The sequence below is a fragment of the Malaclemys terrapin genome, chromosome 3, assembly GCF_027887155.1.
Source record: "Malaclemys terrapin pileata isolate rMalTer1 chromosome 3, rMalTer1.hap1, whole genome shotgun sequence".
NCBI classification, from domain to species: domain Eukaryota; kingdom Metazoa; phylum Chordata; order Testudines; family Emydidae; genus Malaclemys; species Malaclemys terrapin.
In genome coordinates this window covers 97,825,912-97,839,697 of record NC_071507.1, presented here as the reverse complement: position 1 = coordinate 97,839,697, position 13,786 = coordinate 97,825,912, and the positions used below count along the sequence as shown (strand labels likewise).

Sequence of the window (13,786 nt, the reverse complement as noted above, 5' to 3'; positions counted from 1 at the left end):
TACAGCTCCTCTTCTTTGGGAAGGTCCTCATGAGCCTACTCACCTCTGGTATTTTGGATAGAAAACAGGTTTACTTTGCCAGAAATGGATATTGATACTCGACACTGCTATACCCTCCTATTTCTGTAACTCAGACTTCCCCTTCAGAAGATTCATTTTGATATAATTTAGTTTTAGAAAAATTGAAGCACTCACCTGTTGTCGTCGTCATCATTTGAGTTAACAGTGTCTTTGTGCAGTCCTCTTGTGAAGCCCTGCTCCATGTCTGGTAACGTGAAATAGCTCAGTGGTCCCATGATAATGCTACAATTTAATTAAATGTGCAATGTTTCCGGACAATTGTGCTATTAGCATTATTGATTCTTGGTCACACAAAGCTATAAAAAAGAGGTTGTCATCTCTTTTTAAGGGGAGTTGTGTGCCAATGTAGATTGGTAATGTGTGACTGTCAGAATATAACTACATTACAATATAACTAACTTTAGCTTTAAATGTATTAGTTTATGTACAGGAACTTTTTAAGTTAAAAGATTAAGATGTAGCAAAAGTTCTTGTATGGTTGTGAGGCTGGCAAACTTGTTTCCCTCAAGGAAGTCAGTTTGCCTGAAGAGATGAGTAAACCTGATTCTTTCTGTGTATATTTTAGCTACTGGGCTGGCATACAAAAACTGCCTGAAATGCAATGGCTAATTCCCCCGAGTATTTAACCTCACCTAGAAACAAATGCAATTAACGTATATAACACCTGAGAGAACCTCTCTACCTTATTGGTAAAGGAGCTATCCTCCATTTAAAAACCAACCAAATCAACCACCCGTGTTGCATTTGTAATTCTTTAGTTCCTGTTGTAATTTATATGTGATCTGCTAGCAGATTTCAGCAGAGCTTTCATTCAAATAAATAGAATTTGGAACACATTGGAGATTCCCTTTCCAAAGAAAACTTGCAGCACTTGGCATATCGTTCAACCTTCTAAATTAATTTTAAAACTTTAACTACTTTTTTTTCTGAGAACAAGTAGATGTATTATTGATGAGTATAAGTATCATGGATATTTTATGGCTATTGATGCCCCAAAATCCAATGGTTATTTTGATGACTATTCATAAGTCATAGCTGTAAACACAACAGTTGAAACTATGCTATAATATGCAATTAAATCTAAAATAACTGGGGTAGCACCAGTTACTGCCAGTGATACTATATACCACATTAATCAGTTAGGATTAGAGGTTAAGTATAGAAATAGAGGGGCAGAACCCCAGCTCCATTGACTTCAGAGGACAATTGACACCAGCTGAGGCACTGCCCCAGGTTGTTGTAAAGTTATTGCAGCTGAGCCCTACAATGTAGTTAGAATGATCAGGTGCCTTGCATATTTATAGTCCAATCCTAACAGCATGGAGGGAAATGGCAAAACTCTACTCACTCAATCTGAGGAGGGCATGGCTCAGTATTACTGTTTGTGGTGTGCTTCTCAATACATGTACTTTATGTATGAATAATATGATATATATAATCAGAGCAAAACAATTCAGGGTGTATGAGTACAGCTGAGGAGTATTGTTCATATGACTGTTTATATTAGCAAAAGGTCCTCACACTGAAAACTTAAATAGGAATATAGGCCTGGAAGAGACTTCCTGGGTTGTTGAATCCGCCCCCTGGTATTATAGACAACCCTGTCATATAATCCTGTTCAATAATTTAATTTATCAAGCCCCATTTTAAAACTAGTCAGGTTGCTTGCCTCCAGTACTCCTATTTGGAGGCTGTTCCAGGACCTCAGTCTTCTGATGGTTAGAAACCACCTGATTTCCCGTTTACATTTCTCCAGTTTATGCCCATTTGTTCTTGTGACAGCATTGTCTTTCAGTTTAAATAGCTCTTCTCCCTCCACGGTGTTTACCCCCCTGGTGTATTTATCCAGAGCCAACCATAGCCCCTCTCAGCCTTTGTTCCGCTAGCCTAACAGCGAGTCACTTTTAGACTCCTCTCCTACAATAGGCTATCCATTTTCCTGGTGAGTCTAGTAGTTCTCTGCACTTGTCCTAGTTTGAATTAATCTTCCTTGAAGAATATTTACTTGATTTTATTGATGTTTATACTATATAGCATATATATATATTTATAATTATATTGAGTTTACTTTGCTGATCTTTGTTGCTGCTGTTAATAGCCTGAAGATCTTGTTTCCTGGAAGCATTAGGATCTATTGTGCCAGGCAGCTGTTGCTTACCATGGATGTTTGTATTCTGGAGCTGAACAGTTTAGATAATCGTGTAAACACAGCTTATAATATTTCAGACTCCAAACTGCTGTTAGAAAAAATGCATATCAGTACAAATGCCAAAACAGACTTAATTTTGAAAGTGTTCTAATCAGGAAGTAAGCAACATCCTGGTTTCTATATCTAGAAGTTCAATTTTTTTATGTTGTCTCTGCAATTACAAATTATGGCACAGAAGCTGCAAAAGCTGGTCTCCGATATCAATCCAACTGCTCACATGCATAAAGTTAGTTGTGTATAAGCACTTGCAGACTTCACTCACTGGTCTGTGGGCACATACAGAAGAAGATGGTGCAGACTTTACTCAATTCACTGAGAGGTCTTGGAATAAATATCAAGTACACATTGCTGTGCACATTTTTATTTTTTTACTAAAATTCACATTTTAAAAACGTTTTGCCGGTTCTGTATTTATAAAACGTTCTAACATTTCATTCTCATGTCTTAATTTAGAAAATTAAGAGGAACTTAAAGATTAGTTTTATTTCCCTCTTGCTAAATGACAATTGCAATTTTCTTTCCTCTGATCAATTCCCCCCCACACACACGCACTGAAACTTTGGGTCCCAATTCAGAAAGTATCCTTATTCACAAATTCATGCTAAGCATGTGCTTATGTTCTATCAAACACCAGCTTAAGTGCTTTCATGAATCAACATGTCCTTTTGTAATTTTTAAATACTAAAACATTCCTCCCTATCCTTAGTTCAGGCAAGTTCCTGGTTGGGCCCACCCTAGGAATACCTCTCTCCCAACAGGCTCTACTCCCATTTTGCTGACTTGAGGCTTTTGTAGCCTGCAATATCCCCTTTTCACTTCAGATATTTTGGCTGAAGGAGGAACACAAGCAACTTTCCTTCTCTCAGTATTGGGTTGGTGAAGTAAGCCCGTTCTGCTGAAGATGATTTCTTGAATTGAGAAATATGATTACTTTTCCAGCACACTAAAAACAAAAGATAGGGTAGAGAGCCAGCTGTTCTACCTTCCCCACCACATGAAATTAGGAGTGAGGGGAGATTGTAAGCCATTGCCTCAACCCTTGGGAGATAACAAAAGAGAGATCCAGCATCTATTGTGAGGGTGTTCTCTGTCTGGAGAGGAAGTTCTGGTTTATGGCTTCATCTGCAAGATCTGGGGGCTTGGGTTGCACTTTGCTTTTGTTTTAATGATGGTCCCAACTTTCTCTACCCCTTTTCCTTAAACCTCTATGTACTGGTGATTCATATTTTAAGTTCTTTGAGGCAGGGGTTGTCTCTTCTTTGATAGATAGATAGATATAGATATCTCATCATGCAAAGTTAAGGTGCTAAATAAATACTTAATAATAGCCATTAACGAAAATAAGGGGAAAGATTTGTATCCGCCACAGCATATAAAAACAAGGCATTCCACCCAGCTCTGTGAAGCATGATTTTAGCTCTTTCACTTTTTCCAAATGAATGCTGCTGCAACAAGATTGAGCATTGCAAGCTGGCAGCTGTCATCTCTCAGGTCATGGTCTTTATTTTAAAGATGAAGGTGATTGCAGGACTACCTTGTAGAACTCCATGGGTTGCATTTTGCTTCCATTGTGGCCACCCCTGCCTTGTCATGATTTCCCAGATGGGAAATTAGTACACGGGAATAGGAATCCAGAGAACCAGATTTAACTGCAGAAAGTACTTGAACTGAAAAATTCAAGGAGAGTTCCCAAGTAGAATAATAGTTGGCATAGTTGTTCTTCATAGTAGGGAGATTTTCTCCGGCTGAAATGTGTGCATCTTAATACAATACTGTAGTTACCTTCCAGCTTAAAGGGGCCTGGTGCACTCTTAGAAGGAGCTGAGGCACTCTTACCATTGATAAGGGCCTTCATACAACTTCTAAGCTTCCAGCAGCTTTAAACTTGCATAGAGAACAATTTTAAAGCATTTGATTATGAGATCTGAATGTATGTCTGCAAACATCTAATGAGATCTACACATTTCCCCCACCAGGTTTGGAGGAGAACAGCCAGTGTACATCAATATTATTAGGGATCCTGTCAACCGATTTTTATCCAACTATTTTTTCCGTCGATTTGGAGACTGGAGAGGGGAGCAGAATCATATGATCCGCACCCCAAGTATGAGGCAAGAAGAAAGATATCTAGTAAGTTCTTTTAAATTAAAGGCTGTTAACAAAATACTTATTTGTTCACCATCCAGTTACATAATTATAAAAATTGAAACCAGATGCTTGGAAAGTTGGAGAATGAGTTCTCTTTAGTCTCCCTTCAGTCATTCCCGGTGTCGGGCTTCATGTTAAGTTGTATGGTCTTGATTTTAATCAGACTGTATAGTGCAGACGCTGCCTGGGTCAGAAATATAATTATATATTTGTCATGTTAGAGAGACAAGGTGGGTGAGTTAATATCTTTTATTGGACCAACTTCTTTTGGTGAGAGACAAGTTTGAGTTTAAACAGAGCCCTTCTGCATACATCAATGGAAGATATCGAATTTGTCAAGATAACTGTGAGCCAACTGCCATTGAAGTTAATCTGAGGCTTTCCACTTACTTAATTAACATTGGATTAGGCCCTCTATTTGCCATGCTGGATATTTAAATAGCTTTTGAGACTGAGACCGAGACTGAGACCAAGAATGTCAATCATGCAGTTTCAGAGTGTGGCCACCAACTCTCACTGGTGACCACACTGACACTTTTTAATTAACTTTAGGAAAAACAATTAAATGTGCCCAGATAGACATCCAAATCATTGTAATTTATATTTGTAGGGGTTTTTGGCAGACTCAATAATAAAAATATGGGAAGCAGCGGGGACGATGGGGATGGGTGATAAGTCCAGCTGTCACATTGCCAAAGCCAGGGCCTGGTGTCTGTTGCCATGTGGCAAGGGCCAGAGCCCAAAGCAGGGGACAGGAACTGCATGGCCAGAGCCAGGGATCAGAGTCTGCTGCTGCGCAGCCGGAGCCATGGGTCAGTGCCCGGGGACCAGTGCCTGCCACCGTGTGGCCAGAACCGGAGCTGGGTGCCAGAGCCCAGGGCTGCGTGACTCGAGCCAGGAGCCAGCACCTGCTGCTGCCTGACTGGAGCCAGCACTCGCTGCTGTGTGGCCAGAGGTTGGCACCCGGGGCCAGCTCCTGCCACCGCGTGGCCAGAGCTCGGGAACAGAGCTGTGGGTTGGCACCTGCTGCTATGCAGCTGGGGCAGGGTGTCAGCGCTAGGGGTGGAGCTACACTGCTGGAGCTGCGGGTCTGTGCCTGCCACTGCGCTGCCAGAGCTTGGGACTGGAGCCAGGGGACAGTGCCTGCTGCCACACAGCTGGAACCGGAGGCCGAAGCCCCGCAGCTGGAGGCCAGGGCCATGTGGCCAGAGCTGGGGGTTCAGTACCCACTGCCCCACGGTTGGAGCCCGGGGCTGCACTGCCAGGCTCCCGAAGTCCCGCTGCTTGGAGCCTGCTGCTGAAACCACCTCCCCCGAAGATGGGTCAAGAATTCACCTTGCTCCTGCAGCGTTGTGCCCCACCTCTCTCCAGAGGCAGTGCAGGGCACTGCACATCCAGGAGCAACAAAGAGGGAATGGGAGGGTCTGATGCTTTGCCCTCCCTAAAATTTCATGTTCTTCCTGTAGACTCAACCAGCTGCAAGTGAGGTCTTTCAGAGACAACTGATCTGATTCCAATTCTTGGTTTTCTTTGCTCAGCTTTCTTTGGTGACAAAAATGCTACTAGTGGTTGATCTTCTGTTTTGTGGAATATATCTGTGCTAATTTTGTGTTTTGTTTTGTTTTTTTACTTTGATACTGTGTGTGCTCAGCAACTTGAGAATAGTACAGACTGCCTGAGGTGACCTGTTGCACACCCATCTCCAATGTGTAGTATACACATAATTTCCCAGCAAAGACAAAAATATGGGGTTACATCCTGACCCCATCGCAGTCAGTGGTGAAACCTCCCATTGGCTGCAATGGTGCCAGCTCTCGCCCATTATTACCTAACAAATTGGGTGTCATTAGGTATAAATATAAACCAGTATATTAAAGAAAGGGTTATGAAAGCTAGAAATGACATTTTGTCATGAAATGTTCATTTGAAAATACTCTGCTTACAAGTTTCAGAAATAAGCTTTAGCCTACTCCAGCACCATGTAAGGTTGCTGCTTATTGCCACATGGATCAGTTCCAGTTTCTCAATATTTAATTTTTTCCAGAGCTGTGATTGTCCTCACCAGCTGAAGTACCACAGTGCTTACTTCAAAGTTTAGAGACACCCAAGGAAAAGGATCCCTAGGGCACATTTGTGATAGGACCGCTTGCTGCCTTATTATGTGACCTTATAGAAAATGATACAAAATCAAAATAGATGAGGGTCTAGAGAACTACAAGAGAGAAAAATGGTATAGAATCATAGAACTGTTGCAGGGGGTTGGACAAGAAATCATCTAGTGTAGCCCCTGCACTATGGCAGGACCAAATAAACCTAGACCATCGCTGACAGGTGTTTATCTAACCTGTTCAGAAAAACCTCCAATGATCAGGGTTCCACTTGGAAGCATGTTCCAATGCTTAACTACCCTAATAGTTAAGTTTTCCCAAATATCCAATGTAAATCTCCCTAGCTGCAGATTAAGCCGATTTACTTCTTGTCCTACCTTCAGTGGACATGGAGAACAAGTGATCACAGTTCTCTTTATAGCAACCCTCAACATATTTGACGACTGTTATCAGGTTCCCCCTCAGTCGTCTTTTCTCAAGACTAAACATGCCCAGGTTTTTTTAACCTTTCCTCATAGGTCAGGTTTTCTAAAGTGTTTTATCATTTGTTTGCTCTCCTCTGGACTCTCTCCAATTTGTCCACATCTTTCCTAAAGTCTGGTACCCAGTACTCCAGCTGAGGCCTACCCAGTGCTGTGTAGAGCAGGATAACTACCTCCCGTTTCTTACATCTGGCACTACTGTTAATACACCCTAGAATGGATGTTGTGAAGGCAAACATTATAACTCGGTTCAAAAAAGATTTAGATAAGTTCATGGGGGATAGCTCCATCAAGGGCTATTAGTCAAGATGGTCAGGGGCACACCCCCATGTTCTGGGTGTCCCTAAACTTCCAGCTACCAGAAGCTGGCACTTGATGACAGAGGATGGATTACTCGATAATTTACCTTGTTCTTTTCATCCCCCCTGAAGCATCTGGCCCTGGCCACTGTCGGAAGACAGGACAATTGGTCTGACCCAATATGGCCATTCTTATGTTTGTATGAATGATATTAGCCTTTTTCACAACTTCATCATGTTGACTCGTTCAGTTTGTGATCCACTATAACCCACACATCCTTTTCAGCAGTTCTACCACCTAGCCAGTTATTTCCTGTTTTGTAGTTGTGGATTTGATTTTTTCCTTCCTAAGTGAAGTATTTTGCACTTGACTTCGTTGAATTCAGACCAATTCTTCAATTTGTCAAGGTGGTTTTGAATTCTAATCCTGGCCTCCAAAGTGTCTGCAACCCCTCCCAGCTTGGTGTCATCTGCAGATTTTATAAGCATCCTCTCCACTCCATTATCCAAGTCAATAATGAAAATGTTGAATAGTGCTGGACCCAGGACTGACCCCTGTGGGACCTCACTATATAGCCACTTCTAAAACCACTGATAACTACTCTTACAGTCTTTCAAACAGTTGTGCACCCAATTTATAGTAATTTCATCTAGACTACATTTCCCCCATTTGCTTATGAAAATGTAATGCGGGACTATGTCCAACGCCTTACTAAAATCCAGTTATAGCTGCACGTCTACTGCTTCCCTCCTATCTATGAGGCCAGTATCTTAAAGAAAAAAAAGTAAGTTTTTTGGAGGGGCAAGGAAGTAGATGAGGTACAAGATGTGTTCTGTACCCTTTTTCATACCACAACTCTGAATTCCTTCTGCACAGCACAATTCACAAACATTTGTTTCAATAACCATCCTAGATGAGGTCAGTTTTACCTAAACAAGGCTATGTTTCTGCATATAGCTGAGCTGTGGGTTTTTTGTGTTTTGTTGTTCTGGCTCTGTTACTCTTATCATATGACTGCTTGGAGTACTTGCATGAGTTACACTAAGCATTTAAAATATTATCACATCTACTATATAATTAAAAACTCATTTGAAAGTGTTTCTGCATTTACTAAATGTCTGGGGATATTAAGAGGCCTCTGAGTCATCTTGGGTCATTGTTGACATTCTCATTCTTGCACTTGGAAGGAAGACTAACAGCTTTTCATTCTGTGTGCAACGTGTGTGTGGTTGCGTTCCGTGGTGTGTATAGGACAGAACAGTTGGGAAAGTATATTTATACTAGAGTCATCATGCCTTCCCTTTAGGAAAAAATAGGAGGTTACTGGTACACATTGTACTTTATTCTGCAGGGTGCTGACTGCCCTCTCCTGTCATTTAAGTGAGAGGTATGGTGATTGGCACCTCTATGCTTAAAAATTGGTGAGCATTTTTATAAGGCTTCATGCAATTTAATCCATTCTTTAAGACTTATGATTCACCAAATACATAAAGTTTCAGTATATTTACTTCCAACAGGCACTGTTACAGGATTGGAACTTCATAACCATGTATAATTCCTTAGTATCCCTCTTGCTTTAAATGTTAATGGCAGAATGGAAAAACATGACCATCTTTGTACTCTGGCAAGTTTACACACTCTCTCTCTCTCTCCCTCTCCATACATACTTGCATGGACACAGAAGTTACAGGCACAAGAAAAAAATATTATAGTAACAGAAGGCCAGTAAAATGTTGGTGTCAGTAGCCCATTGTCTTGCTCAAAGAGCATTTTGTTCTTTTAGAGACATTGTCAGCAACTTTGTAAAAAATTTTTTTTGTTTGTTTTAATTTTCACTGTTCCTAATGCTCTATTAGAAGCCTGGAAACAAACAATTTTCCCCTTTTGGATTCTGTCCTCCTCCTTTTGGCAAACTTTGATTGTCAGATGTCTTATTCAAAGAGGGTTGTTGTTCATGTCTGAGTAAAGTATAGGCCAGCTGCCAGTGAAAATCATTTTAACAAGTCAGTCGTTGAGAATGTTAAAGATTTTTGAAGATGTGTTGTCTAATCAAATTTCATAGTATGTAACTGCATCTTAACCCTTTCCTTTGTAGTGCAAAGAGGTGTATACTTATATTTTAACTGAGATTATGGGTTTTATGCTTGATCTAGCTATGAAGAAAATAAACTTTTACCCCTGGACCTACAGCATTGCAGCCTTTTAGCATACCGCTGATCCTTGGGCAGGTTTCTGCCTTCAACCCTCCATGTTTACTTCCTAAAGATTTTCTTTGGATGAAAACTAGTCAAATAGTGTGTGTGAGGGAGGCCCCCTTTTTTTAGGGGAAGTGCAGGGTTTCAGAGGGTCATCTTAGTTTTGGGTAACCCCTCATAAAGCTCTTTAAACGCAATGCTTTGCGTTATAAGTGAGCTGCTCCTCCTGTAGTGGTGGTGTTGGTCATTGTGCTACACATAAACAACTTGGGATGGATTGTGCCAAACCATGTGCTGATGGGCAAAAGGAGGACATGAGTGAGGAGGAAAGAAAAAGATTTCCCTGTTCCCCTTCCCTTATGCCCCTGAACAGGGGCCAGGGAGAATACCAGTTCTTCGATTCCACATATATAAGAACAACGGGAGTCTAGCACAGATCACTATTCTAGCCTGCCAAAAAGGGAGGGGGTGTCTGCTGGTTGGGCAGAAGGGAGTAGAGGGCTGTGGTCCCAAGCTCATCCCTCCCTACCCCCTTTTTTTGGACCATGTGAAATCTTGTATTTACATACTATATACGGTACAGGTAGCTGCTGCAAGGTGAGCTTCTCCACGCAGCTCAGCCAGTTCCTTGACCTAATCTGCAAAGACCACTGTCTCTGCTGAAGTGATGTATACAGTCAGTCATCTAAACAGCTCAGTCCTGGACTTCTCCAAGGTAAACAGTGTTGATGTTTTAGTGTGTCTGACAGAATATTGGAAAATGTCTGAAACCACCAATCCCTCTTCAATTAGGATTTCAAGCACATTCATTTGGGAACTGTCCCACCTTATGTTCCCATCAAATTAGAAGTTCTTTTGGTCCCTTTGGACCAAAATCATTTGCCCAAATGTATTGAATCTGGAAGCATTCAGTCCAGCCTAACTAAATCAACTACATCATTCACAGCACAGGTAAGGCAGCAGCTTTTAAAAGAAAACTCCATCCAAGAATTTAGTTTAGGCCTCAGGTCTGAGAGTTCAGAAGATAAGGACATCTCACAAAAAATATAAACTATATGTATTTGAAAACTTTTGATTACAGTTGTTCTTTCTAAACTTCCTGCTGGTCATGGCCAACTTTCAGAAACTGCTGGGATCATTTGGGATACGACGAGTGTGAGAGAAAATATAAAAGAGATGTAAGGATCTCTTTTAATACTGACTTAACAACCTTTGATCTAAGGGCCAAATACAGAAATTATGTGTCAAGCGGTGTAAGTTTTATGTGATTGGGCTTCAGGGAATCTAACTGGGTCTGATTCTGAACTCATAGTAGTTATAAATAAATGTTAGTGTAACTTCATTGACTTCAACAGTTATTCCTGATTTATTCCCATGTAATAAAAAAATCCTGAGTCCAAAGGCATAATTTGCATTTTAAGAGGCTAAAAGAGGGGGGGGGGGGTTAGCCAGAAAAATAGAGCCAAGAAAGGATAATTTAAGATGATATCCTGGTACTTAATGGATCACTTGATGATTATCTGTTCTGTTCGTTCCCTCTGGGGCACCTGGTGTTGGCCACTGTCGGAAGACAGATACTGGGATAGGTGGACCTTTGGTCTGACCCAATATGGCCATTCTTATGTACTTATAATAGGGTTACCATTCGTCCGGATTTGCCCGGACATGTCCTCCTTTTGTGTGCTAAAAATAGCGTCCGGGGGGAATTTGTAAAGCACTCACAATGTCCGGGATTTCCCCCTCCCACGGCAGAGCGAGCGGCTGGGAGGGCTGCAGGAAAGTCCCGGGCTGGACTCCGGAGCAGCTTCCTCCTCCCACCCCCCCCTCCCTGCATTCTGAGCCGGCCGGCAGCTCCTCCTCCTGCAGCCCGCTCCGGCAACCCTGTGCAGGGCCAGGGACCGGGTTTTGTGTTGTGCAGGGGAGCTCAGCCATGTGTCCGGCTGGCACAGAGCCCAACACCCTGTTCTGAGCAGCAGGGTAAGGGGGGGCAGGAGAAGGGACAGGGAGGTTCTGGAGGGGGCAGTCAAGAAACGGGGGGGGGGGGCTTTTGGAGGGGAGTGGAGAAAGTTTTGGGCAGTCAGGGTACAGGTAGGGGGTAGGGTCCTGGGGGGCAGTTGGGAGGGGTCTTAGGAGGGGGCAGTTAGGGGACAAGGAACAGGGAGTCTTAGGTAGGGGGTGGGGTTCTGGAGGGCAGTTAGGAGCAGGGGTCCCAGGAGGGGGCAGTCAGGGGACAAGGAGCGGGGGGTAGGGGGCTGGGAGTTCTGGGGGGGAGCTGTCAGGGGGCAGGAGTGGGGAGAGGGATCGGAGCAGTCAGGGGACAGGGAGCAGAGGGGTTTAGATGGGTTGGGAGTTCTGGGGGGGCTGTCAGGGGGCAGGAGTGTGGAGAGGGATCGGAGCAGTCAGGGGACAGGGAGCAGAGGGGTTTAGATGGGTTGGGAGTTCTGGGGGGGCTGTCAGGGGGTGGGGAGTGGTTGGATGGGGCGTGGGAGTCCCAGGGGTCTGTCTGGGGGTGGGGGTGTGGATAAGGGTTGGGGCAGTCAGGGGACAAGAGGCAAGGAGGCTTAGATAGGGAGTGGAGTCCCGGGGGGCAGTTAGGGGCAGGGGTCCCAGGAGGGGGCAGTCAGGGGACAAGGAACGGGGGGAGGGTTGGGGGTTCTGGGGGGGCAGGAAGTGGGAGGGGCAGGGGCGGGGCTAGGGCGGGGCTCCTCCCGTCCTCTTTTTTGCTTGTTGAAATATGGTAACCCTAACTTATAAAGTTTCATTATAACTACCTGTTTGTGTACGCACACAAATTTCTGAAAACTTTGGAATGAAATCTTCCATACTCAGTCTCTACCTAAAGGGGAATATTTTCAAAATGTTAAGCAAAACCCTTAATCTTTTTCTTCTTTTAATTTAGTAGTTAAAATACATATTCCTTTCCGTCTTTTAAAGAAATTCTAATCACATTTTAGGCCCCAGTTCTGTAAAATCTTACTTATACAAGTGGCCCCACTTGAGGTCCCCCCCCCTCTTTTTTCACCTTTAAATTAAACCTGGGAAAACAAATGCATGAATGCAACATTAATTACATTTTCTGCAGGAAGTTTAGATCTGTCATGGGGTACAGATCTGTTTTTCTTGTTAAATATGTAGATCAGTGTACAGTAACTCCTCGCTTAATGTTGTAGTTATGTTCCTGAAAAATATGACTTTAAGCGAAACGATGTTAATCAAATCCAATTTCCCCATAAGAATTAATGTAAATGGGGGAGGGGTTAGGTTCTGGGGGAATTTGTTTTTCACCAGACAAAAGACACACACATAATATATAATATGCACACACAGTATAAATTTTAAACAATTTAATACTGTACACAGCGATGATGATTGTGAAGCTTGGTTGAGGTGGTGAAGTCAGAGGGTGGAAGAGGGTGGGATATTTCCCAGGGAATGCCTTGCTGCTAAATGATGAACTAGAACAGCTGATCCCTCAAGGGTTAACACATTGTTAATGTAGCCTCACACTCTACATGGCAGCACAAATGGAGGGAGGGGAGACAGCATGGCAGAGACAGAGACAGGCACCCTGTGTGGGGGGGAGAGAGAGAGAGCTGCACATTGTCCCTTTAAGTATGCTTACTCCACTCTAAGTAGATCAGCAAGTTGAGACAGCCTCTGCTGTCAGCAGGCTCCCTCCATCATGAGCTCTGTCGTGTTTCTCCCCTCCCCCGCTCTATGGAAATGGAGTAAGCGAGGGGCAGGAATGGGGGGGGGGGGACACCCTGACATTAGCCCCCCCCGCACAGAAAGCGGGAGGCTTCCGGGAGCAGCTCCAAGGCAGAGGGCAGTTGGGGGAGGGACCGCTGAACTGTCTGCAATTGGTAGCCTGCTGGGCTGCTGCTGCACAGGAAATTTAGGGGAGTGGGGAGCTGATAGGGGGGCTGCCGGGCTGCCGGTCCACCCTGGTTCCAAGCCCCCACCAGCTAGCTCCAATGGGCTGCTCTTCCTGCAAGCGGTGACAAAGCAGGCGGCTGCCAAACAATGTTAGAAGGGAGCATGGTGCAACTTTAAACGAGCATGTTCCCAAATTGATCAGCAATGTAACAACATTAACCAGGACGACTTTAAGTGAGGAGTTACTATATTACTATTGAGGTCATTACTTTGTGATTAAAAAGCTCAAAATACTGTTAGAACATCCATCTGCATTCCCCAACTTTGTGAATTTGACAAACAATGTTGTATTACTGCAGTGTTTTGCATTTGATATATGCGTATTAA

At 43.3% G+C, this 13,786-nt stretch overlaps 1 protein-coding gene across 2 annotated transcripts in view; it reads left to right on the top strand.

Moving 5' to 3' along the window:
• Positions 1 to 13,786, top strand: part of UST (uronyl 2-sulfotransferase) — a 316,217-nt gene that overhangs the window by 175,290 nt on the left and 127,141 nt on the right. For both annotated transcript variants that reach the window (XM_054024122.1, XM_054024123.1), the window contains exon 5: positions 4,267 to 4,420. In XM_054024122.1, the coding sequence (XP_053880097.1) occupies positions 4,267 to 4,420 (154 nt within the window). The remainder of the gene's footprint in view (positions 1 to 4,266; positions 4,421 to 13,786) is intronic.